The 23,120-nt window shown below is 52.9% G+C and overlaps 7 protein-coding genes across 7 annotated transcripts; 4 read left to right on the top strand and 3 right to left on the bottom strand.

Annotated features, from left to right (window-relative positions):
- Positions 1 to 1,376: 1,376 nt before the first annotated feature.
- Positions 1,377 to 3,348, bottom strand: J4E93_003041 (uncharacterized protein; the record flags this gene model as incomplete). Its single annotated transcript, XM_049340981.1, has 5 exons — positions 1,377 to 2,092; positions 2,148 to 2,373; positions 2,424 to 2,800; positions 2,850 to 3,144; positions 3,193 to 3,348. The coding sequence occupies 5 exons, from the start codon at positions 3,346 to 3,348 to the stop codon at positions 1,377 to 1,379; spliced, it is 1,770 nt and encodes a 589-aa protein (XP_049201863.1).
- Positions 3,349 to 6,720: 3,372 nt separating this feature from the next.
- J4E93_003040 (uncharacterized protein) lies at positions 6,721 to 8,718 on the top strand (the record flags this gene model as incomplete). The annotated part of the gene is made up of 3 exons (XM_049340980.1): positions 6,721 to 6,763; positions 6,815 to 7,686; positions 7,735 to 8,718. 3 exons carry the CDS (start codon positions 6,721 to 6,723, stop codon positions 8,716 to 8,718), a joined length of 1,899 nt encoding a protein of 632 aa, XP_049201862.1.
- An 826-nt stretch (positions 8,719 to 9,544) lies between these two features.
- On the bottom strand, positions 9,545 to 10,815 carry J4E93_003039 (uncharacterized protein; the record flags this gene model as incomplete). Its single annotated transcript, XM_049340979.1, has 2 exons — positions 9,545 to 10,189; positions 10,240 to 10,815. 2 exons carry the CDS (start codon positions 10,813 to 10,815, stop codon positions 9,545 to 9,547), a joined length of 1,221 nt encoding a protein of 406 aa, XP_049201861.1.
- A 2,849-nt stretch (positions 10,816 to 13,664) lies between these two features.
- On the top strand, positions 13,665 to 14,937 carry J4E93_003038 (uncharacterized protein; the record flags this gene model as incomplete). The annotated part of the gene is made up of 2 exons (XM_049340978.1): positions 13,665 to 14,868; positions 14,918 to 14,937. 2 exons carry the CDS (start codon positions 13,665 to 13,667, stop codon positions 14,935 to 14,937), a joined length of 1,224 nt encoding a protein of 407 aa, XP_049201860.1.
- Positions 14,938 to 16,326: 1,389 nt separating this feature from the next.
- On the top strand, positions 16,327 to 17,149 carry J4E93_003037 (uncharacterized protein; the record flags this gene model as incomplete). The annotated part of the gene is made up of 2 exons (XM_049340977.1): positions 16,327 to 16,437; positions 16,514 to 17,149. 2 exons carry the CDS (start codon positions 16,327 to 16,329, stop codon positions 17,147 to 17,149), a joined length of 747 nt encoding a protein of 248 aa, XP_049201859.1.
- A 1,667-nt stretch (positions 17,150 to 18,816) lies between these two features.
- Positions 18,817 to 19,481, top strand: J4E93_003036 (uncharacterized protein; the record flags this gene model as incomplete). Its single annotated transcript, XM_049340976.1, has 3 exons — positions 18,817 to 19,114; positions 19,200 to 19,318; positions 19,383 to 19,481. The coding sequence occupies 3 exons, from the start codon at positions 18,817 to 18,819 to the stop codon at positions 19,479 to 19,481; spliced, it is 516 nt and encodes a 171-aa protein (XP_049201858.1).
- Positions 19,482 to 19,693: 212 nt separating this feature from the next.
- Positions 19,694 to 20,822, bottom strand: J4E93_003035 (uncharacterized protein; the record flags this gene model as incomplete). The annotated part of the gene is made up of 2 exons (XM_049340975.1): positions 19,694 to 20,691; positions 20,819 to 20,822. 2 exons carry the CDS (start codon positions 20,820 to 20,822, stop codon positions 19,694 to 19,696), a joined length of 1,002 nt encoding a protein of 333 aa, XP_049201857.1.
- Positions 20,823 to 23,120: the final 2,298 nt, after the last annotated feature.

Raw genomic sequence — 23,120 nt, 5'->3', positions numbered from 1 at the left:
TCGCCTACAACCACTGCATCAGTGGAGGACGACGAAACAAAGTTTCCCATTACCCGCCCGTTCGCTGCCGCAGACAAAGAAGAGGAGCTGGACTTCAACGACGTCGTATTCGGAGACGAGGACAATTGCGATCGGTCGGAGAGTCAGGATGAAACCGACTCTGAGCCCGGCGATGAGGGCTATGTTTCCTCTTCACCCCCAGACACTCCCTTTTACGAAACCTTCAACAAAGCGGACAGCACAGGCGCGCAAAACGCCTTCAATTCTATCAATGCGCGACTAAGCATGTCATCCAGGCGCCGCAAAACGATTTCTCGGACGGAATCCATGGATGCGCTCAACATGTTTAGACAAACTGCCAAGTTTGAGCAACGTGTCGACGACGCCTTTGAAGACGACGAAGATGATGAAGTCTTTGGAGACGACCAAGAAAACTTCGGTGTCGACGATGAGCTAAAGACATCATCGGATAACATGGAGAACACAGAGTTTGTCCTCGTCGTTACACCACCCGAGGATGAGCAAAGCACGCAAGACTTTGTCTTCAGCCATGCGACACCTGTATCTTCAACAGAACCTACTGTACCCGAATTGACTGAAGAGGATGACCAAGTCATTTCTGTCAAAGACGAGTCACGCGGTACCCTCAATTCAGCCTTCACCTTTCCTACCATATCCGCTGGTGAAGCATCCCTCCCAAAGGAAGACATTAGTACCGCAGACACGGTAATCGTCACTTCCAAATCCTCCTCTCGACGCTGGACCGATCCGCCAAAGTACGATCCCACACTTCCAAACGTTTCGCCATCGCCCGGTCGTCGGCATGCGAGGCATACGAAACACAACTCTGTCTCACTGGACTATCTCGTCGGCGCCGTCTCAAAGAGCTGGCTCTACGTGGGCCAAGTGCCCTGGACGCAACTTGGTATAATGGGCGCTGGAGTAGTCGCCGGTGGATTATTAAGCATGGCTGGGCGTACCTGAGCGAGCCCGCTCTTCCTTTCTGTTTTTTTCTTTTCTTTTTTCAAAATTTGGCTGCAAAGTTAGTGGAGGCGAAGTTATGCTGGCATTCCTCGTGGCGTTATATACCCGGTGTGCTATTCACCCACACAAGATATGTGTCTCAAAAAGTATAAAAGTTAAACATTAATCAAGAAACATTATCAATATGCTACGCATCCACCAAACCGCGTGACCGCTCCGACGATGTCACTATGTGCAAGTACAAATAAAAATGTGCGTTCAACTCTCAAGTCACAATCATGATCTTCAACAAAGCGAATGTCATTTGAGAGCTGCTGTATCTACATCTGACCCACCACCTTCAGAGCGACTACCCAGACATCTCAAGCATTACAAGCAAGCTTCCCCCTTGCTTAAACAGGATGAGCAACCTTCGCCGTCAATAGGCCCCTGATATTTCCAACAAAGAAGCTTAAGATGAAGCAAGCACCACCAAAAGCGATCGAGATCCAGTATGGCCACCTGTACGCCAACGCGAAAGCTTCTTGGGAAGCACGCAGGACAACGGGGAATGCATCTCTCTGTAGCACTTCCTGGTTGGTAGCGAAGATCTCTTTGACTTCGTCGAACCTGGCATTACCCATGAGGTTGGTAACGAGGGTGATGACAGCGATTCCGTCCGCCGACAGAGGGTTGATGATGGCTCCGTAAGCTAGCGTCTTCTCGGCGACGATTTCAGTAAGGTGGATAGTGACCTTGCGGAAGAAGAGGTTAGAGTAGACTGCGAAACCAATGGCACCGCCAAGGTAACGGATACTGAGTGTGATGGCCGTGATGGTTGCAATTTGTTCGTCTGGACAGGCGATCTGCGCAATGATCGAGGAAGGGATAATGACTCCACCAACTCCAATGGATGCTAGGGAGATGACGGCGTACACTACGTTCAGGTTGTCGGGAGTCGCAACGCACATGGCGCCTGTGCCGGCTGTCATCATAGCCGTGAAGAAGATCATCAATTCGCGGATGCGACCCTTGGTGGCGGGGATGAGGACGAGGCAGATGCATGCACCGCCGATGATGCCGAAGCCGATAGGGAGGGAGCGGATTCCGACGCCAACCGGGTCGTCGCCTAGACTCATGTCAGTATGGAAGTAGTAGGAGAGATAGTCGTAGGTCATGCTTACCATAGACGTTGTAGATTTGGGTAGGCCAGAAGAGCAGCAGGACGAAGTAGTTACCACCACTGAGGAATGTGATAAGAAGGATAACTATCATGGTCTGCTTCGCTTTGTGGAAGATTGCCCTGGGAACCATAGGGTGTGGGGCATACACCTCCCATACGAAGAAGGCAATGATGAGAATGATACCGAGAATGAGAGGCACGATGTTATGCGGGCTGCCCCATTCATACTGTGAAGTGTCAGTACTGCGATGTCACCTGCTTCGGATGGTATACTGACCTGCGATGCACCCCATTGTAGACCCATCATAAAGAGGGTGATACCACATGTGCTCAAGATGCCACCAATGTAGTCGACCTGGCGGAGGACATGGCGGGCGGTGTACTCTTCCGTCAAGCGCGACGGGTCCTTGTAGCAGAAGACACAGAGTACCAGCCCAATGAAGTTCCATACGCAAACCAGAATACCATTGTAGCGCCAGTTGCTCTGTTGAGCAATCAATTGAGCCCACAACACTGATGGGCAGAAGGGAAGGATGGTGATCACGACAAGACCGACGTACTTGCCGCGATCCTTGATGGGCACGATCTCTGCTGTGCCAGCGAGTGCGATGAGCTCATTGAGACCGGCACCAATTCCCGAGAAGACCTGACCGGCTACGAGTCGTTAGGTTTGTGGTGTTTCAAATAAGGTTGCGGTACTTACCGATAGCGATGTTCATGGTATGCGCAGTCACCGTGATAATCGGCCCGACTATGAGGCACAATTGACCCACAATAGCCACCTTCTGTCGCCCGAACAGGTCGGACAATGCGCCCACAAAAGGGCAGAGAGCCGCATTGGGGATGAGGTATCCGATGATGAACCAGATGTATCGATCAACTCCACCAACATCCTGATAGATGAGCGGCAGGACAGAGCCGAAGAGGAAGAGCGGGATCTGAGAGCCAATCCAGAGGAATGACATGCACAGAAGCGTCATGGCCAGCCTTGCGTTCATCTAGGGGTGAATTAGTATACGATCAAACACTCAGGGTCTTACACGCACCTTCTCGTGGACTTCTGGAGCTCTGCTGGTAATGGGCGCCAACTGCTGCTTCTCGGGCTCGCTAGGCGGGGTGCGAGTAGCCACCATCTCGAGTTGGCTCTGGCCATTCTTGTCGAGTTCGTAAGAGTGGTCTCCGGATCTCATCGTCTCATGCATCTTGACGGTGCAAAGCTGAGTAGAGGTGCAGTCGTGGAGAAAGAAAGTTCGGGACGTTCAAGTAGTTTAATGATTGTCCTGCCCTAGCAAGGCGGACTATCGATATGTCGTCCTAGTCCCCATACCAGTCCCTCGTCTCTCATCTGGCACTGAGATGAATTGACTGAATCGACACTAAGTTCACTCGAGCCGCGGTAACATACTGGCCTGCGCGGGGCTGGGTGGTCGAATGACTAGGGTCAAGACACCCCTCATCCAACAAGGCTGCGCCAACCATGCCGTCTCGCCCGTTTGGAGAGCTGTAGATCATAGTGAAGTGTGTGGCGTGCCATTCGGCGGGGCCCCCGCACCTGGGCACGCTTATTTGCTAGTCACGCTAGCGTCCGGAGCATAAAGCTTGCATCATTGGTGCGGCCGGCACTCTTCCTCTCCTTTACATGAGGCTTGCCTCTTGGCTATCTATTTCTCGATGTCTTTGGAATAGCATTGGCCCGTTTGGCTTCTTGAAGACCTCAACGAAGCCCTCTGTTCGAATGCTCTTTGTTGGCCCTGACACCCAATCATGAAAATCTAGTAGTCGCGGTGATTTCTGGTGCGACTAAAGGACCTGGGCCGTGGAATGTGACTCTTATGAGTGTTAGGAAGGACGTCGCGGGAATGCTGGCACAGACTTATCGAGGGCGGCCCTTGAGCGCTTGCAGAACCCTTAGGTAGCGCCCAGTGCGATGGGTGGTGTCGATCGCTTCTAGATGCTTGACGCACCAAGCCACAGAACGGTATCTGGAAAGTTACCGAGGAACTTTGAGTTACTACTGTGTGTGTCTTCGATGACATACGTATTGGCATGAGCCACTACCACGGGTGCACAAGGGAACTACGCCTTGACAAGGCCTCCAATGTTATAGGTCGGGCAGACGTTTCTCGCGCATTTTACTGCCATGGTTTTATTTAAAGTGGTTTCGCGTCTGTGATAGAAATCCGATCGGCTTCTAGTCGTTGCACACCATGAAAGTAAATCGTGGAAGCACTGTTCTAGGTAACGTCGCGAAACGCAACAACGGTTGGAGCCCCTCCAGAGTAGGTTCTTCCTCGATATGGAATTCTTGTCGTCAGTGTTGAAGTGTGTGGCCAGGCGCTTAACTAGCGATACACTGTCGATTTAGTACAGTGGTCACACGTGGACGCGGTTAACCTTCCGCCTAATAGGCGGCGATGCGACAGGCCATGAGGCGCTCGCAACAACCTTGGCAGCTATGCAAAGTCGAGTTGCATACCTTCAATGATAGCATCAGTTAGGATTAGAAAATCGTATGTTGCGTTGCCAGTGTTACTCTGCTGCGCGCATTATGACCTTCAAACCCTAGTCCGCTCTCTGAGCCAGGCAACATGCTGCGATGATAGAGCCGATAGAAAACTGATGAATTGACTGTAAGACCCGCACATGCTGACCTGTTTTTCGTGCCGTCAGGCTGGACTTTTGCCGAGGCATGAAATACGCTTGGTGCTCCGGTTCTGCCTTGCCTAGAGGTCTGACTGTTGGGTCCTTTGGGACGGAAGCCTACCAGCGACTCCGGGCCCCAGTCCGTGATGTTTGCATTGATACCGTGTGTAAGCCAGGCCCGATACATGGGGACCTGGGATAGCCTACCCACATCACGGTTCACGGTTCACCTAGGCAGTGCCAGCGAGCGATGGTCGCATTGTCGAAAACGCCATCCGCACAGTACTCGAAGGTTTCCAGATGAGAGAGGGAAAGGCCAGTATTATCTGTGAGAACGCTCGTAGTGTCGAGGCTTGATGTTCGACCAGTTGGGAATGGAAACACTAGCATCAGGAAGGACCTCGGGAGCAGCACCGGGCTCCGCTACAGCGCAAGAGGGTTGCGGTGTAGATTTGTCTTGATACTTCCTGCGGACTGAATGATAGGTGACAGCTGGTTCCAAGCTAAAGAAGGGTGTTTGCCCATATTGGTAAATGCACTTGACGATTTGAGTGTCTGACTGACCTGGTTTTTTCTCCTCGGCTTCTCGACGCCTTGTAGCAAGCCTGGTCATGAACATCCCCCCATGGCTCTCAGAAATATGAACCCGCTCTATAGGCCGTAGGCAGCTTGACAGACATGGGAGGTCGACGTTCGAATTGCTACCCGTCCAGCTTCTTCACTGGCAAAGTCACTCATCACATCTCGACGACCTTCTTGTTCTTTGTAGCTGCATCAGAAGAAGACTCGTTCTTGAATGAGCTTGGACTAGACATTGACCGTTGATGATTGAAAGGTCACTCACAAGGTGGTTACGATGCGACGAGAAGGAAGCCACAATTAGCGTCTTGGCGCTGCCCCTTCTGCGCCGACGCAGGCACCGCTCCCCCAGCGTACATCACCGTACCCATACTCCGGTAATGTTTTTCGCATTTATATCCGCGAACGGAATGGCTACATCTTCCTTGAAATCCCAACATTCTGGTCAAAAAGTCTTGTTGCTAGGTGCATTTGCATCTCTTATCTCGGATCCGTGTACTGACAAGCTCAGAAATGTTGTGAGGGCTGTAACATAATCTGAATTGTACGCGTCGGTGCCCATATCGCATTCGACATCCCGCTTGATCTAAAGGATTTATGTTCCTCGGAGAGACGGTCATAGTCACTCAGGGCTCAGCGCAGTCGCCAGACACGACTTATCTCTGGCGAAAATGGCATTGAACTTTAGTAGGGTAAGGTTTTGCAGATTCGGCCCTGTGTTAGATGAAGAACTCAAACTGTTCAATCACCTCACGAATCGATAACGATACGACCTCGATCGGTGTATCATCACGGGACGGCCGATTGATCGGTGGAATTCCAGCCATTCGCGTGGTTCAGGCGTCGAGCAGCCTCGACTAAAAGCTGTTCGCACGGTCTCTGTTGCACTAGCTGCCAACTGCTGGGGGTCTGAGTTCCGAAGTGAGAGTGCCGTTTGATGTGTGTTCAAACGTAGCAGGTGGTTTTGATGTTTGGCGTGCTAAGTAGATTAGACCCTGGAACTTCGTTCGCGGCATCTTCTCCGCCCAAGCTTCAAGCTGATGACGACAGTCGCGTCAGCTATCCCCCGATCACCCCGAACACCAGACACGCGACAACAAACCATCTGGAGTATGAAGGTCGCATCGTTCGGGATTCGGAATGATTAGCAGTGCATCGCGCGCGCGAATGGCTGACTCGTGCTCACCGCAAATAGCGCACCTGTGACCATGAGCGGCTAGCCGTGACTGCGGGGTGCACGCCCTTCGCGGACTCAGCATGGAGCAAGCATGGGACTTTGTGACTGTTCCTGCTCTTCTCTCTTACCTTGCAGCTTTGGATAGCATGCATCCTCTACAACCACCGCCGCCGCCATGACAGAACACCGCCTACCGGTCAAGCAGCTGGCCATTCTCTGTACGTCCGCTCGACGCGTCTTCACCTGTACGCTTGCTAACTTCGCGACAGCACTGTGCCGGTTTGCCGAGCCCATCGCCCTCACGTCGGTCTTTCCCTACGTTCCCGAGCTCATGGAGTCCTTTGGCATCCCCAAGAATGACATCGCGCGCTGGGCAGGTATCTCGTCCTCGGCCTTCTCGCTATGTCAGGGCTTCACTGGCCTCCTCTGGGGCGCTGCATCCGATCGCTATGGGAGGAAACCGATTATACTTTTCGGTCTTACCAACACCATGTGGTCAATGTTGCTATGGGGTTTCTCGCTCAATCTGCCTATGGCTTTAGCCGCACGCGCTATTGGAGGTCTATCGAACGGGTACGTGGGCATTCTGCGCACTACGGTGGCTGAACTATGTCCATGGAAAGAACTACAACCGAGAGCGTTCAGTGTCATGCCTTTGGTCTGGACAGTTGGTGCCACGTTTGGACCTACACTCGGTGGAGCCTTGGCCAATCCTCTCCGCATAGATCCTCGCAAGCCCAAGGGCACCGCCTTTCTGGAGAGGTTTCCGTACTGCCTGCCTAATATTGTGGCCGCCACATTGTTCACTTTTGGCATTTCAGTAGGCTGGCTGTTTCTCCAGGAGACCCTGGAAAGCAAGAAGCATGCCCCAGATCTAGGCCTGAGAACTGGGGCTCGGTTGACAGCATTTGTTCGCAAAGTACTACGCCTTCCAACCAAGAAGCAGAACAGCAGTCCAGAGTACGAGCCTCTACTTGGTCAGCATAAAGCAATCGACAGCGAAACGACGTCGCAACATGATGCTGCTCATGAAATTGTCCCAGAAAAGGCACCAAGGTATCGAGATGTATTGACATATCAAACATCGCTTAATCTGATTGTGTACACGCTACTTGCTATGTACCTCCAAGCATATGATCAGGTGCGTGATATTGCGCACTTACCAAGTTTTGAAATTAATCCAGTGCAGCTACTCCCAGTGTTCATGCATCACCCTGTACAACTCGCAGACGATCCCACAGTATCTCTTCCTCTGAAATTCGCAGGAGGCTTCGGCATTGAATCCCGTCGCATCGGCATTATCTTTACTGTATTCGCCATCTCATGCACTGTGTGTCAATTCCTGCTGTTTCCACCCATTGCGCGCTACCTTGGTGTTGTTCGCTGCCTTCGGATCGCCTTTCTCATCTTCCCATTTGTGTTCTTCGTCACACCGTTTCTGTCGCTTATTCCAGATCCAGTCATGAGGGAAATCGCCATGGTCATGCTCTTGATGGTCCGAGGCCTGGCTGGCACATTCTCATTCACCACCAGCACAATCATGCTCACGAACAGTGCGCTTAGCCTACGTGTCCTAGGCACCGTCAACGGCCTGGCGACTAGCTTTAGCTCTTTTGGCAGGGCGTTAGGTCCTACTTTGGGGGGTGGCTTGTTTACCTGGGGTGTCAAGCGCGGCTATGTCATTGTACCTTTCTGGACAATGTCTGCCATTGCGCTTGCCGCCTCTATACCAACTTTCTGGCTAGTCGAGGGTAAAGGGTTTGGAGGTGACGAGGAGGTCAACGACCAGGAAAATGCCATTGAGACAGAAGAAGAAGTGGTTGAGCATGACGCAAGGGTACCGCCAACAGCCTGGCAGCAAGATGAAGCAGCGTTTTCCGAGTCAGAATTCGGCGACTTTGGTGACCCACCAAATATCTTGAGTCTCACAACTACGCGATCGAGCGTGGCCATGGCCTCTGATGACGAAGATAATGCTTCGGTGTCTGTGGGTCAAGGGCAGTCGATCAACCCCCTGGAGGCGGCAAGAAGTCATTCTCAGACCAGACGACGAAAGATTGTAAGGAGGACATCATCGATACCGATTGGTATGGGTAAGGGATTCAGACGGTATAGCTCTAATCTAGGCAGCACGGGTATCGGCGGAGGCGGTGCTAGCTGGGGAGGTGCATAAACCTGGACTTGGGCGGGAAGCTTGCATTACTGAGTATCTTTGGGAAAAGCATCAATATATGAATTCGATACCTGTATCCATTTTGAAATGGCTCAAGCTGTTGGTATGCCAAGGACGATATTGCAAGTGAGGTACAGATTCTCGATACAGTGCATTCATCATCTCAACACGACTGCATTATCTACATTCCTCCGTAAGAGCGCCGTAATGGTTGCTTAAGTTTCGTCCAAAGCAAAAAAGAAAAACTTGTCTTCTCACCCCAACGCGAACAAGGTTTGTTTATTCAAGGTCTTAAGCCTTCACTCCTTGGAGTATATTACTTTCCTGTTATAGTCCCGTGTATTAGGCAATAACGCCCGAGACGGACATAATGCAACGAATGTGTAAGATTCAGAATGCGTAAGCGTATACTTCGGATGACGGGAATCAGCGAAAGTTCAATTACAACATACAGACTACTGATATAGTGTGGTCAAATCTGCCCCATGATGCGTCGCAATCCATAGCCTGACCACCTAGTCCACCAAGGACTACATACAAACGCCATGTACCACCGCATACCTAGACCATTCCAGGGTATCTGATACTCCACGATAAACTCCACCCGATAATCATGCATTGCTTCGCCGTGATACCTCCCATAGCCCAGACACGATTAAACAATAACATACCCAGTATCTTCATCCCAAACCCCGCCCAGGCTAATAACGTCAAAGTCCTCGCTAATGTAGGGGTCGTCGGGGAAAAGACCGGATAATATGACACGATGCAACATTTCTCTTCGAAGCTTCCACGCGGCCATGCGGGGAAGGAGCTGGTGCTCAGACTATGAGCCTTGTCCATTATCCATACCGCCTCTATTGGGCATACCAAAGGGATTTCTATTATCGCTGACGGGTGTGCTGTCGTGCTTATTGATAGCCGCATTAATAGGGCCATTGATGCTCGCGTTGCGGACGGGTCCGCTCATACTGTTTCGGCCGTTCACGGGGTTACCGTGGATGTTCGTGGGTACGCCATTGTTGTTCATGCTAGGGCCTGGCATGCTGTTATTTCGATTGTGATTGTGGACCCCGTTTCCGTTGATTGCGACGGGGAGGCCGTTGGGCATGTTGTTATGCATGTTGTTCTCCAGGCCTGCGCTCATGGGGCCGCCCATCGGTGGACCCATTCTCGCGCTCTCGTTGTTATCGCCCATGTTGTCGACGTCGGGCCAGAAGCGCTCTTCCAGCCAACACATCTGTCGGAAGATCTCTTCGCAGCGCGACATTTCCTCTTTGCCATCGCGTGTGGTTGTGATGTTTGCTAGCTCATCGACAAGTGCGCGTGTCGCCTCGACGAATTTGCTGAAGGCGGGGGAGGTCCAGTTCGGTATGAGGGCTTGGTGGAGGGCGACGATATGCGAGTCAGTGGAGGTGTTGGAGAGGGTATTGGAGAAGGAGGCGGCATATTGCCAGGCGGAGCGATAGCACTATCAGACATTAGCTTCGTGCGCCCATTACTGAGTTGGGTTGGACCTACATGTTCGCTTGCCCAGAGCACGACCATGCCTTCCAAAAGTGATGCGCTCGCACTACTCGCGCTCACGAGAAGATCAAGCATGGCGCGCGTAATAGGCGTAGGCGGTTCCATGCCCAGCGCAAGACCATACTTGGTCGCGGTAATCTCGAAGAACTGCATCTCTCTTCGCATGTTGTTCAAGGCAGAGATGAGCAGGTCCATGGTGCGATACATGGGATGGAACTGCGAGTTCTGCGTCTGCGGCAGTCTTATCTTGGCCAACAGCTGCCCTATGAAGCGGATGTAGCCTCGCGCATAGTGGCCGTCTTGTACTAGCCATTGCGACAGCGGTCCTGCGCCTAGCGATCCACAACCGGCATGCGATAGGAATGGTCGCTGTGTTGCTTGCGCAAATGGTCCCGCGCAGATGCTCAAGAGATGCGACGTCAGAGAAGGCGCAACATTGGGTGTCATGGCAATATTTGGCGCAATAGGCTGTCCATCGCGTGTGCGCTTACTGTTCGGACCGCGCCGATTTACTTGGAGGTTTGGATTGGGCTGCTGTCCACTCAGAATTTGACTGGGGCCTGGAGCCATGTTCGAATCCATAGGCAATCCATTCTGCTGAGGCGGCTGCTGTTGCTGCTGCTCCTGCGCGAGAAGATGGGCCTGCGCCTCGGGCGAAGTCAGATATCGCTGGCAGTCTTGGAGATGCTCGATCTGTCGCGTTGTATTCTTCGCGCGCACGAAGCCGCAATGCAAACAGCGCACTTTGTTACATTTCGAGGGCGTGTCTTGGTCCTGAAACTCTTCGAATGCTCGCCTTATGTCAGGGTTGGCATGTCTGCCCATGGCGGCCAGCTGCCATGATGGACGTTAGCCTCATGGCAGCACATGTCGTCGGAAAAGATACGGAACAAGTGGAGCTCACCTCGAATCGGGCTGTCTCGATGATGTGATGTGTATTGTGTATTGTAACAATCCGGGCGGGTAAGGTATCGCCCCTCACCGAGGCATGTTAGGCGGCTGCGGCGCCCTTACCTCAGCCGACATTGCCCAGATGGACCTGCCCTCCTCCGAACATGTCTCCGGCTGCACCTGCCCTGGAGGCGTTTGTAATTTTCTACATGGGTCGGGACTAAGTTGGGATACAGTTTGGCTAGGCATTAGACGTTGATGTCGTTTCACGTGGCCGACATGTGCGTATCGTGGGCATTGTTAGTAACCCGGTTCTGTTCGTTAGGTTGCCGCCAGCGCCTGTGCACGCGAAATCTTTCCGTAATTTCAATCGGCGGCCATGCAGTGCATCGAGAACGCCCTCCGCGTGACTTGCTCCATGCCTCTGGAACTAAGCATGCGCAACATTGTACGCCGAACCTCCAACTACTCGAGCAAGTACCATCGTCATCAAGTCGCCATCCTGTGTCAACTGTCCTGTCTTGGGTCACATGGCCTAAAAGCCGCCGAGGCCGTCACTGCCCGCGCGGCGACTGTCTACCTTCATCACGCGACTCTTGACCCAAACTTCACTCAGTCTCCCACGATGCTTCACACTACCCCACAAACCTGTGCCGTCAGCTTAACTCGTTCCAGTAGTCGAACCCGCCCGCGCATCTCCGGACCCCATCGCACGATGTATTATGACTGATGACGCTGCGCAGCTAACTGCCACCTTGGTAGACTAGCAGGCCGGCAGACGAATCCTCGTCGGGTACATCAACCTCAGCGAGCTTTGGGCATCCACGATGGTCACTAGAAAACTTCTGGCAGTCACACGCTCTCCCATGGCTCCGGCGATCACGCTCGTAGATCTACTGCCGACCTCGCCAGCGCCGGGAAAGGCATCGTGCCACCTTCCCCGCATCAGCCAAGCTTTTCGCGATCGCGCGCCGTTGCACGTTTATACCCGACAATCGTGTCTTGTCAGTAACCTGGTAACGACATCACTTAGGCAAGCTGCATATGCGTCCGGTGTATCGGGGGCGAATCTCGTGATGTGCAGAAGAGGAAGTTGGCAATGTACGGTGAAGGAGACGTTTGCGATTGATGACGTCGATGCTTCTGGGGGCGGCTCATTCCCCTGCTGCCCTGTTGGCAAGCCACACTGTTCGCCTCGCATGTTGGACACCACGGCAGGAAACAACTTGCTTTTACAAATGAATGTCGCCTTTAGCCAGTTGGCAAGGCAGAGGTAGACCTGTCTCAGCTTCCAGGTACCACAGTCCTCTACATGTGGCAAAGATCACTGCCCACGAGAAGCCATGAGTCAGATAATGGCATCATACCTCCACCATGTTGGAAGAACTTCGGCCTCGTGGGCCTTTTGCCCGGGGACAGCGTGTTTTGCATGTGGACGTGTTGCCGATCACAGAACCACAACGAAGGTCTGGCTTTGATCTTCCCCGCAACGGTGCCGCTTGCAGCGCAGTCTGCATTCCTAAGCCGCCCTGTGTGGACGAACGTACGACATCAGATGCTCAGTACATACCAAGGATACTCCGTGAAAATATCGGGGAACTCCCGAAGCAGCGTTACACGAACTTGGCCGCAACCGGATTTCCATGTTGTCGACCATGCTCTTGACAAGTCGGTGTTGGCAAACGCCAACTCACTCCCAAGAACCCACCGTCCACGTTCCGGTGTATCACCACGCTCCTCGGACGCGGTTCCAAGCTTCTCGAAGATCGTCTCCAACGCGTGAGCACCGCCTCGGAAGCTAAGTGGCTGAGACATGCCGATCCCCACATCATAGCCATCAAACAGTCCTCCAATCACCACACTGTACCTGAATATCCCTTACAATTTCCGCCAAGCACCAACCCTGCATCTGACCTCTTTGATCCGCCTGACCCCAGATCTTTTGCTTTATGCTATGGCCTGCCGAGGCCCTCAGGGTCCATTTTACCGTAGCTTGCTGGCGGAACCGGTCTTTGTGGCGGTTGTCAAGCGGCTTGGGGTAGCTTCGACTTGCTTCCCCTATTGGACCTGTTGCGTCACCGCGTCATTTGCCAGCGATGTCTCCGTGTCCGGAGTAAGTAACGATGTACACATCGTTCCGACACTGCTCGATCGTGACATGTCGGCGGTACTGCGGTTGGTTGCCTTGGTTGCCTTCCCCGACACCGCCCTAGTGGTGGCCAGAGTAGCTGTCGCGGCTAGCTGGGATAGAGCTCCGGGAAAGGAGATCATCGCTACGTCGTGAAGCAGCGAACACATGCTTGTATGGTGGGCATGACTGGGAAGAAAATTGGGGCGAATTTGTTGCTGTGTTGGCGGCTTGTGAGTCTTCGCTTTGTTCTAGTTAAAAGGAGATCCTTCCCCCGATGCCATGGGTCTGCACATACTTTGGGTCCATCAGCTACACAACCTTTCCTGTACTCCTACCGAGTACAATTGCATGTTATACAGCATTCAGTTAGTTGAGTAACAACACTCCTCCTCTCAATATGATCGGATCCTGGACTTCAGCGGCGGCCATTGGCCTGCTTGCTTTGAGCACAAACGCATCTCCGCTCCTACCCATCAAGCGCGCACCAATGTTCGATTACAACAACCAAAAGGTCCGGGGTGTCAACACCGGCGGTTGGTTCGTCCTCGAGCCCTGGATCACACCCAGCATGTTCGAGGGCAACAGCGCAAAGGACGAGTACACACTCGTTGCAGCTATCGGCAAGGAGGAAGCTCAGTCGAGGCTGCGTAACCACTGGAACTCTTGGATCACCAAAGACGATTTCAACCAGATGGCCGCAGCTGGTTTGAACCACGTTCGAATCCCAATCGGCTACTGGAGCGTACTTCCACGTGACGGCGACCCATACCTGCCCGGCGCGTACGACAAGCTCGGAGAAGCGCTCGACTGGGCGTCCGAGGCTGGTCTCCATGTCATGATTGATCTTCATGGCGCACCCGAATCTCAGAACGGGTTCGACAACTCTGGCAAGTACGGCAACGTTGGCTGGACTCAGGGCGATTCAGTGGCCTACACCATCAAAGTCCTCAACAAGATCCGCGATGATCACGCGTCGCATCCCGCCGTCTCAGCTATCGAGCTTCTCAACGAGCCTCTCGGCCCTAGTCTAGACATGAACACGGTCCGACAATTCTACATGGACGGTTGGGGCAACTTGAGGGACTCGAACGTTGCAGTCACATTCCACGATGCTTTCCAGGGTGTAACTTCGTGGGGTAACTGGGGTGCTGGAATGTGGAACCTTCTCCTCGACACTCACCACTACGAGATCTTCGACAACTCTGCTGTTGCTATGAGCATTGACGACCACGTCAAGACCGCTTGCGACTTTGGTAACCAGATGGCATCCACCGGCAAGTGGACTATCGCTGGTGAATGGACTGGTGGCATCACCGACTGCGCAAAGTGGCTCAACGGAAAGGACAAGGGTGCGCGTTACGATGGTACATTTGGCGGCTCCAAGGTCGGTGACTGCACCGGCAAGTCGACTGGCACTGTTGCTGGCCTGTCAGAAGCCGACAAGTACAACGTCGGTCGCTTCATTGAGGCGCAGCTTGACGCCTACGAGAAGGCCACCGGTTGGATTTTCTGGACCTGGAAGACTGAGGGCGCACCCGAATGGGACATGCAGGACCTCTTGAAGGAGGGTATCTTCCCTCAGCCGCTAACGGCACGAAAGTGTAAGTACTCCTTCTGGTGTCGCATGAGCATGAAACTGACAACCTCTAGACCCCGGCCAGTGTGGCTAAGTGCCTCGTTGTTCATGCAACGTCTACTTGGCGCGATCCTACTCTTTTTCCCGTCCGTCATGCACCACACACTCGCTCCGCCGCAACACCTCCTACTCGACACACCGACCAGTAATGATGTAACGAATTTCATACCGCTTCGAAGATACCCCGACGACGCATTCACTCGCTAAATGGGACACCCACACACAGTAGGGCTGTCCATGCTTGTACCGGCTGACACAGCTGTCACCGTCGCACCGCCCAATTGAGCTGTAAAGCAACTTTGCTGTTGGCTGGGCAGGGGCGCACCTGGCGCAATGTAAATATGAGACGATAAACAAACAGTAGAGTCAACAATGCAATGGAGAAATTGAAACAAACGCACACTATCGTGACACGTCGATGCCGTGAGTTGGATTACTTTGTCAAGGTTTAATGGGGTGAAGCGGTGATTTTGCGGGCTGGCGGGCTTGTTCGCGGCTGCCGCGCCCGGCCCAAGCCCATCTCGCTCGCACCTGCCCTACGGTGAGATGACTGTCTGTGATGTGCAGCCTCGCTTAGACGGCGATGCGTCGAGCCAGAGCGCACGAAGGTGCGACAAAGGGCCAACCTAACTCTCCCTTTTCGGGGCCTGTTCGTGAACCAGTGGCGTCTCGACGGCCGCCAGTGCAACGGTACCTGAGCTAGAGCGCACGACTCGGGCACAAGCAAGCAGATCGCGTTCCACGGCTTACGAGAACCTGGAGAACCCTCGCCCGCGCATCGTGACACCGCCTCACCGCAAACTCAAACACCGCGATGAAATGCGACTCTCATCTCTTCGGCGTTGAGCTGTCGGCCCTTCAGCTGTTAGGGCTGTGTAAGCGCCGATATTGCTGACAGTCTGCCGGCTGACAGGAACAACGCTCCTAACTTTCAGGCACCCGCAGACAGTAGCGACAGAAGCAATCTCCAAGCAGCCAGGAATAGCCCGCGCCAGCGTCCAACAAGCTGACCGGTAAAGCCACCAAGCACTCCTGAAGACGCCGCAATCCACTGCAATACGAGCTGCCTAAATCCCTCGTCGCGGTGCCATTCGTCACGCGTGCCCAAGCGCGGTGTAATGCGGCCTAGCGCTGGCTCCGAAGGATATTGCACGGGACTGAAGCACCAATCTTAAGTTGCGCCGGCAACAGGGGTACCTGCATTGACCGTTTGTGCATGGGAAAATCGATATAGTTCGACTGACTCCCTCTTGTCTTGTTTCTTCCTACTGCTCACCTTCGCCTAGATATCTTGCAGCCCTCAGAAGACTTTTGTTTTCAGCCCTTCTTTAAGAAACCAGTCACTCATTACCAACCATCTCCCACTACTTAATACTCCATCTACCCCGGTTAATCACCTAATACCACCACAACAACCATCAACATGTACTCCAAGGCTACCATCATCACTTTCTTCGCCGGCCTCGCCGCTGCCCAGATCCACGCTCCCGTTGGCGAGCCCAGTGGCAACCCCATCACCCGTCCTTTGAACGAGGTATGTTTGCACCCCTGAGCGTTGCGCGCGCATCGCGAAACCAAATAAGACCCTGGAAGCTAATGCGCCCCACTAGGTTGTCCCCACCTGCGAGCAGTTCACCATCACCTGGCAGCCAACTACCCCCAACACCGTCTCCGTCCTCCTCCTCAAGGGCCCCTCCACCAACGTCGTCAAGTTCGGTCCTTCCATCGCTGAGGGTATCTCCAACAGCGGTTCCCTCAGCTGGACCCCTGCCTCCACCCTCGAGGCCACCAACGGCCCCAACGGATACGGTATCCAGATCATCGACGATGTTACCGGCCAGTACCAGTACTCCACCCAGTTCGGTATCTCCGCTGGAAAGTGCGAGGAGGCCGTCTCTTCCTCCATGATCGAGCCCAGCAGCGTCGCCGCTGCCGCCAGCTCTACCCCCGCTGCCAGCTACGGAAACGGATACGGTGCTTCATCTGCCGCCGCTAGCCACACCCCCATCCCTCTGCCATCTTCCGTCCACTCCAGCGAGGCTCCTTACCCCACCACCGTCATGACCTCCGCCATGGTCCCTGCCTACAGCACTGGTGTCCACGCCAACGGCACCGTCCCCATGCCCACTGCTGGTGGCAACGCTACCACCTCCAGGCTCCCTGAGGCTACCACCAACGCTGCTTCCGGTGTCCAGGCTGCGCTCAGCTTCGCTGGTGCCGCTGCCGCTTTCGCTTTCATGCTATAAGCGCATTTCTGTACCCCGGATATGTTATTATGTTATGACTAGCATTGGTTTCCTTTCTCTTCGATGATACTCCTGGTGTTCACTCATAGGGTGTACCGCCTTTTTGTTTGGTTCCGAATCTGTTCGTTGATTGTGTGCGTGTGTGTGGTGGGCGGTTGTAACTAGAGTGGAATGCGAGTGTTTTGCATAGTCGTTGGCGCGATTGCTTACCCAAAAGGACCTTTTGTGATGCGTAATGGAATCGATTATACCCTTTAGTCACTTTTCCCCTACGTGATGTTTCATGAATAGTGAACAGCGACATTGCTAATATTGCGTTCCAGCCAAAAGAGCCCCGCACATCAAACCTGGAATTATGACATGTCAGACATAAAGCGTTTACCCATGTTCCGTCCTTAGTATAGTCTAACTCGCCAAACGAGAAGTAGACAGGGCTGACATTTGATGTGTAGTTCTCCAGCCCATTATTCGTCACTGGCAACTCAGCATTTTCAGCATTACTAACCTTGAGACTGAGCAAATCTAGCATGTAGACATGCTCATCCAACACACATTCGAGCCCCAAACCTTTGTCACTATGATGAGACGACGCTGCTAGAATTCATAAGCCAAAGTATACTTCTCCTTGTCCTTCGTCCGTATGGTGACGAGCAAGTAATTCTGACCCCACCTGCTGCCTGACGCCCAGGGGCATAGAGTCCAATCTGTGTGCACGCGCGAAGCACATGAAGCCTATACACGCTTACACGTGCGAACGATTCTTGGCACCAAAAACATATTCGCCCTGCCAAGTCATACTCTGCGGGTGTATCCAGTGAACGGACCGCGCCCGTTGTACCAAAGCAGCAGAGCCATTGGCTTGGTGTGTTAATGCAATGCCCTTTTCCTCCAAATGGACGTCGATGTGTCCGCAATGAGCCGCCAGTGTATCGTTTGTGGCATAGTGTTTAGCGCGAATAGTAAGCTTGTGTAGCCAGGCGTAGTGTGAACTGCGTTATGTGTCCCTTTGCGGGTTGATGTGCGGTACTTGGCATGCTGACTTCTGGACGTTGATGGACTTGGCGAGATGGCTTATGGGAGGGAGTGGTGTTGAACCGGTGAGAGTAGTTGTTTGGATGGTATGTTTTTTGGAGTAAGGTTATGGCTTGCAATGGGATCGATAGATTGGGTGTTTGGAGTTACGGTTTGATGGGTATTGGCAAAGTATTTTCGAAGATGTACATGTGGAATGGATGATGCTCTATCGCATGACTTTTAAGAGTAGGTCCTTGTAGCAAACCTTTCTTACTTGCCTTTGACATATCACGTAAGCTGTCTTGTAGCCAAGCTTCCCGTGGTCGTTCCCATACGATGGCATTTGCTCAGTCCACCTGGGCATGTCTCACGACTCCACTTCTTCAACAGTACATTCATCCGGACCTTGCAGAGACCAATAATTGTGAGAACGATATCCAATTGTTCGCCCAAAACGCCCGAGACAGAAGACGTCATGATGGCCAAGAGCAACACCGGTGTGGTCGACAGTTCCCTTACGGAGCGGACTCAAGAGTCTTCCAGTGGACATGCCAGCATATAAAAGACGATGAATATCTGCGTCTATTTAAGAGAATTACTCAGATAATTCAACTCCAGACTCCAACCTCTTCATTCAATCAAAGCAATTCATCATGAAGTACCTCCTCACCACCCTCGCGGCAACAGTCTCTCTCCTGAGCGCCGTCACCGCCGACTTCGAAATCTACCGCGTAGGCATCGGCGGCAACGGCATCACCGACAACGTCGAAGGCTGGCAAGTCTACCAAGACGAAGCCAACTGCGACACTGTGCTAGATTGGATATGGCCCGACACCGACGACGCGAGCGGCCGTGGCGTCCGCTGCGAAGGCGACGGCTGCAATCGCTCTGAAGACTCTGATCCTGCCAACATTGAGATTCTGGAGATGAACTTCGAGGGCTATCACTGGAGTAAGTGTCCTCTTACTCACCCCTGATGTGCGATGGAAACTTGGAAAGGGGGATTGCGAAGCTAACATACGCTTGCGCAATCTAGCTTACTACCGCGACCGCGGCGATGGTGATCTAGTGGACACGAATGATGTTCGTGTTGGAAGGTGCTATCCGTTCCCCGCGGCATTCCTGACGTGCGGCTTGACCTTCGATAGGCTGGAGGTAAGTTATGCCCGTAGATACTATACGTGAAACATACACTGACTTCGTGTCTTCGCATTTCCAGGGATATCGCAAGTTGCGCTGTGAGGTTGGCGTCAACGCTGAGCAGATCAATTCCAACCGCTTCAGTCTCAGGGGTCGCAGCTTGCCTGGACGCAACTGAGTGCGATTCGTACCTATTGAGAACGTGGTTCAACACCTTGGATTCTCATTTGGTCGGTCGTCCTCTGTAGCTCACGGTGTGTGATATTTGTGGGAGGGGTATTATACATTCGTTTCTCTCATGTAGCTCGTACACTCGCTTGGAATAAACAAACAGACGTCTGCCATCCTTCCATCATGTGATCAGCAACATTGCCATTGAAACTCTCCTCATTAACGACTTAAGTGCCTGCTTGCCAAGCCCAAGTCAAATTCCAACGGTTCTCCCTTCCAAGGCGCATCTGCACCTTCATGAACGTTGTCAAGCGACGGCCTTCCGCTAAGAGAGGTTCGCTGAACTACGACCTCGTGCGTGCACCATATCTCGCCATTGCCCGTATTCCTCTCGTTACCACTAGCGCGCCAATGCATCTCGTCCGCCGATCCCTCCGACCCCTCCGTCGCGTGCAACTCCTTCATTTTGTAGCCAGACTCTTCGTCTCCTTCGACAGTAGCAAGGCGGCTCTGGCTTTGACTTCGAAACGTGTCCCTATTGGCCTCCGACTCTTGTGTACGTCCGTAGCCGCGGGAGAAGGTGTGATTCTTGAGCCGAACACTGGCGACGCCGAGGTAACGCAGTACATGTTGAAACGGCGAGCGTAGAGTCGGTATGCAGATGACGATGAAACCCACGAGCTCCTCGATAGCGGACCACATGCCGACGATGATGCTTTCGTTCATCGGGTCGCCCGTTTTGCCAAAGTTCATGGCAGCGATGATTTTCAAGATCGATGCCACACCCGTGAAGAAGCCGAGTCCCATGAGTGCGCCGACGATAACGCGTTCGCGAACAGGGCGCTGAATCCCACGAAGGAAGGATATGGGAAGGAGGGCGAGTATGAAGTCGGTGAGGATATGGATGACGGAGACGGTTATCGAGCTGATTCTGACTCCTGTCCTGCTCCAGCAATGGCCTTCAACTGTTCCGAGTAAATCCCATGCTTTTTCGACCGGTATACATTGCAGTAGTGTTGCTAGCGTGTTGTAGATTGCAAGTATGATCTGCAGACCGATCATGGACCAGAGGAAGCGCTTCATGAATTTCGAGGGAGAGATTCGAAGAAGCATCAGGGAGAAGGATATCTTGACCAAAGCCATAGACCACCCCCAGATTGGTTGTGAGATAGACGCCAACTTGGTTGCGGCCATCGCGTCTGACAGGAAGAACTGATCTGGTGGGAGCCCGAAAGCATACGGTGTGGCGGCAAGGAGAAGACATGTGTTAACCACTATCAAGACCTGATCCTGTCAGTCGACCCGATATCGTGAATATATTAAAGATCATGAGCTGCTACTTACCCATGCCAGAGCGCAGGTGTAATCGTCCCACTGCATTCTGTATACAGGCATCCATCGTGACCACATGCGCGCTCCAAAGACGATCAGAGCGATGCTTTGAAGGGCCAGTGTCGCACCGGCAATGGACTTCCCACTCCTCAGCGCCGCCGCTGAAGGAGGGGCAGGAATCAAGTGAGAATCTGGTGGTGGTGATGCTGCCATGACTCTCCTGTCAACATGTCGTTTGCGAGTGACGGGGCATTGATGCTCATTTCAGGCAGACAGTGGATCGAGCGGAACCGCGGCGTATATTAGGAGTATGTCAAGCTTCAACAAGCATGGCCCATGGTGGCGTGGGGCATACTCTAGTAATAAACTTCGAGCGCTGACCCAAATGACACCGATCATACCTTGCGATATGCTTTAGGGCCATGTCGTGGCAGGCTGGGTTCAAAGCCAATTGTCGGAGATGCGCATCTCTACCAATGAGCACGCGGTGTCCATGTCGTTGTAAAATTTTCAGGCACGACAGGTAGCGTGCCTGACGATGTAGGCTGAAGGTGATCGTTCTTCCGCTGCAGGGGCTCGCAGTTGGGTATGTCGATCACACCACAATGTTGGTCGAGATAGTGGTGCTAGCTGTGGTAGTGAAACTTAACATCTACGTTCATGTCTTGATTGGCCGACTTTCTCATGAAGGTGTGCGAAAGAACATTCGATCCAACTTCTCAAATGTAGCCTCCCTGGATCATTTTGTCAGAGTTTGAATATTCAGACGCAACGTCGCATTGCCCCGACCGTTAGTCGCTCTTCGGGTCGATCATCTGTACTGAATCAGGCTAAAGACTTGACGTCGGGCGCCGAATATAAGTCTCGAAGTGCTGCATGTGTGCAGGCTAATTCCATTTCAAGTTTCTCCGCGCAGATGTTTGGCGAGAATTTGGCGAGAGCGAAATTGGGATGATGGTAAAGACGATGTAGTTAGCGACGGGTGCGATTCCGAGCGCGATCGCGGGTGGCGGGCGAAATCGTGGTAGCCTTGAACCCTGATCACTAGCCACTACCTCGACAATTGCATGTGCAGCCGAGGCGCTTTCCTGCGATGCCGCCAACCAGCTTCTGGAATTGTCATCTCGTGGAGCTTCACGCAGCGCCGAATCGGCTTCCTTCCATGCGATTACGCTTGCGAACTGGTGTGAGGGCACCATTGCGCTCATCTTGGCTCCCAATCCTCCTTATTCATGCCGGAGGTTGTCCTGCGCACTCAAACTCTACTCCAGCCACAAAGCTACAAAAGCTATGCTGACTACGATACTTCAACCCATAATGAGCTTCTTAAGCGACTGTAAGACGTCGCTAACCTAAGTCACAGAAATCTGTTAGTCACGCTCGCCTGCCATTGCTGCATTGAGGAGCTGCGTGCGTTCTCCTGGCCAGCACTCAGTCGCCGCATTGACGGATCTTCACATCACGAACATCGCACAAGCATTGGCACGCGCAATGTCCCCTCACGGCAAACGAGCAAACGAGGCCTTCAGCACATGCAGCATGAAGCGTTCTTCGACCATTGGCAGCTGCGGAGGCTCATACTACATCGACTGGCTAAAGTTCTAGTGAACAGACGTCGAATCTCGTACGAATATGGATGCTCGGGTTGTGTTATATTTGCGACCATCTGCGCAAACGAGTAGAAGGGATCGCTAAACCCTGATAAGATTATATTCCATCTCACGATAGGTGCATGCTTAATATACAGAGGAAGAGTTGGGAAAATAGGATCCGGAATCCTCGCGAGTCACCCTCGGCACCGGTAACACTAATCAGGATGCCACAGAGCAACTTCATTGTATTTTCCCAGTGTCCACCAAAGGACACCGGGCTAGGGAGACTATCGGGCATGTGGCATGCCTTTCCAAGTGAGAAGCATGCATGGTGTTAAGAACCTAGCCAGGCAATGATTCCACAATCTTCACACAGCGGAATTTTGTATACTCGGCTCCAGTTATCTTATCGTGCACATGTATCATTGTGTACTCCCAATGCCGTTTTGCCCGGCTCGACTAAAGCTGACGATGCGCGATCTGCTATTCCAGTCGTAGTGGCGTCCGGCAACGATGATGTGCCGCTGACGGTAAAGAGGTCACGAGCGAGATTTACTACCTAGTAAGCCATGTACACGGCGTATATGGCGTATGATCTTATATCATCATCAGTTTCTACTTGCAGTATCGCATGCGACAATCTCACAGCCAGTGGAAAAAAGTATACGCGGTAAGACTGTTCTCCGCTTTCGGAGTGCGCAAGTAGCGGAGATTGGAGGACC

Source organism: Alternaria ventricosa (assembly GCF_023758065.1).
Source record: "Alternaria ventricosa strain BMP 2768 chromosome Unknown scaffold_4, whole genome shotgun sequence".
In the NCBI taxonomy this organism is placed as follows: domain Eukaryota; kingdom Fungi; phylum Ascomycota; class Dothideomycetes; order Pleosporales; family Pleosporaceae; genus Alternaria; species Alternaria ventricosa.
The sequence above is the reverse complement of the archived record's forward strand: the minus strand, read 5'-3'. Positions and strand labels throughout refer to the sequence as shown.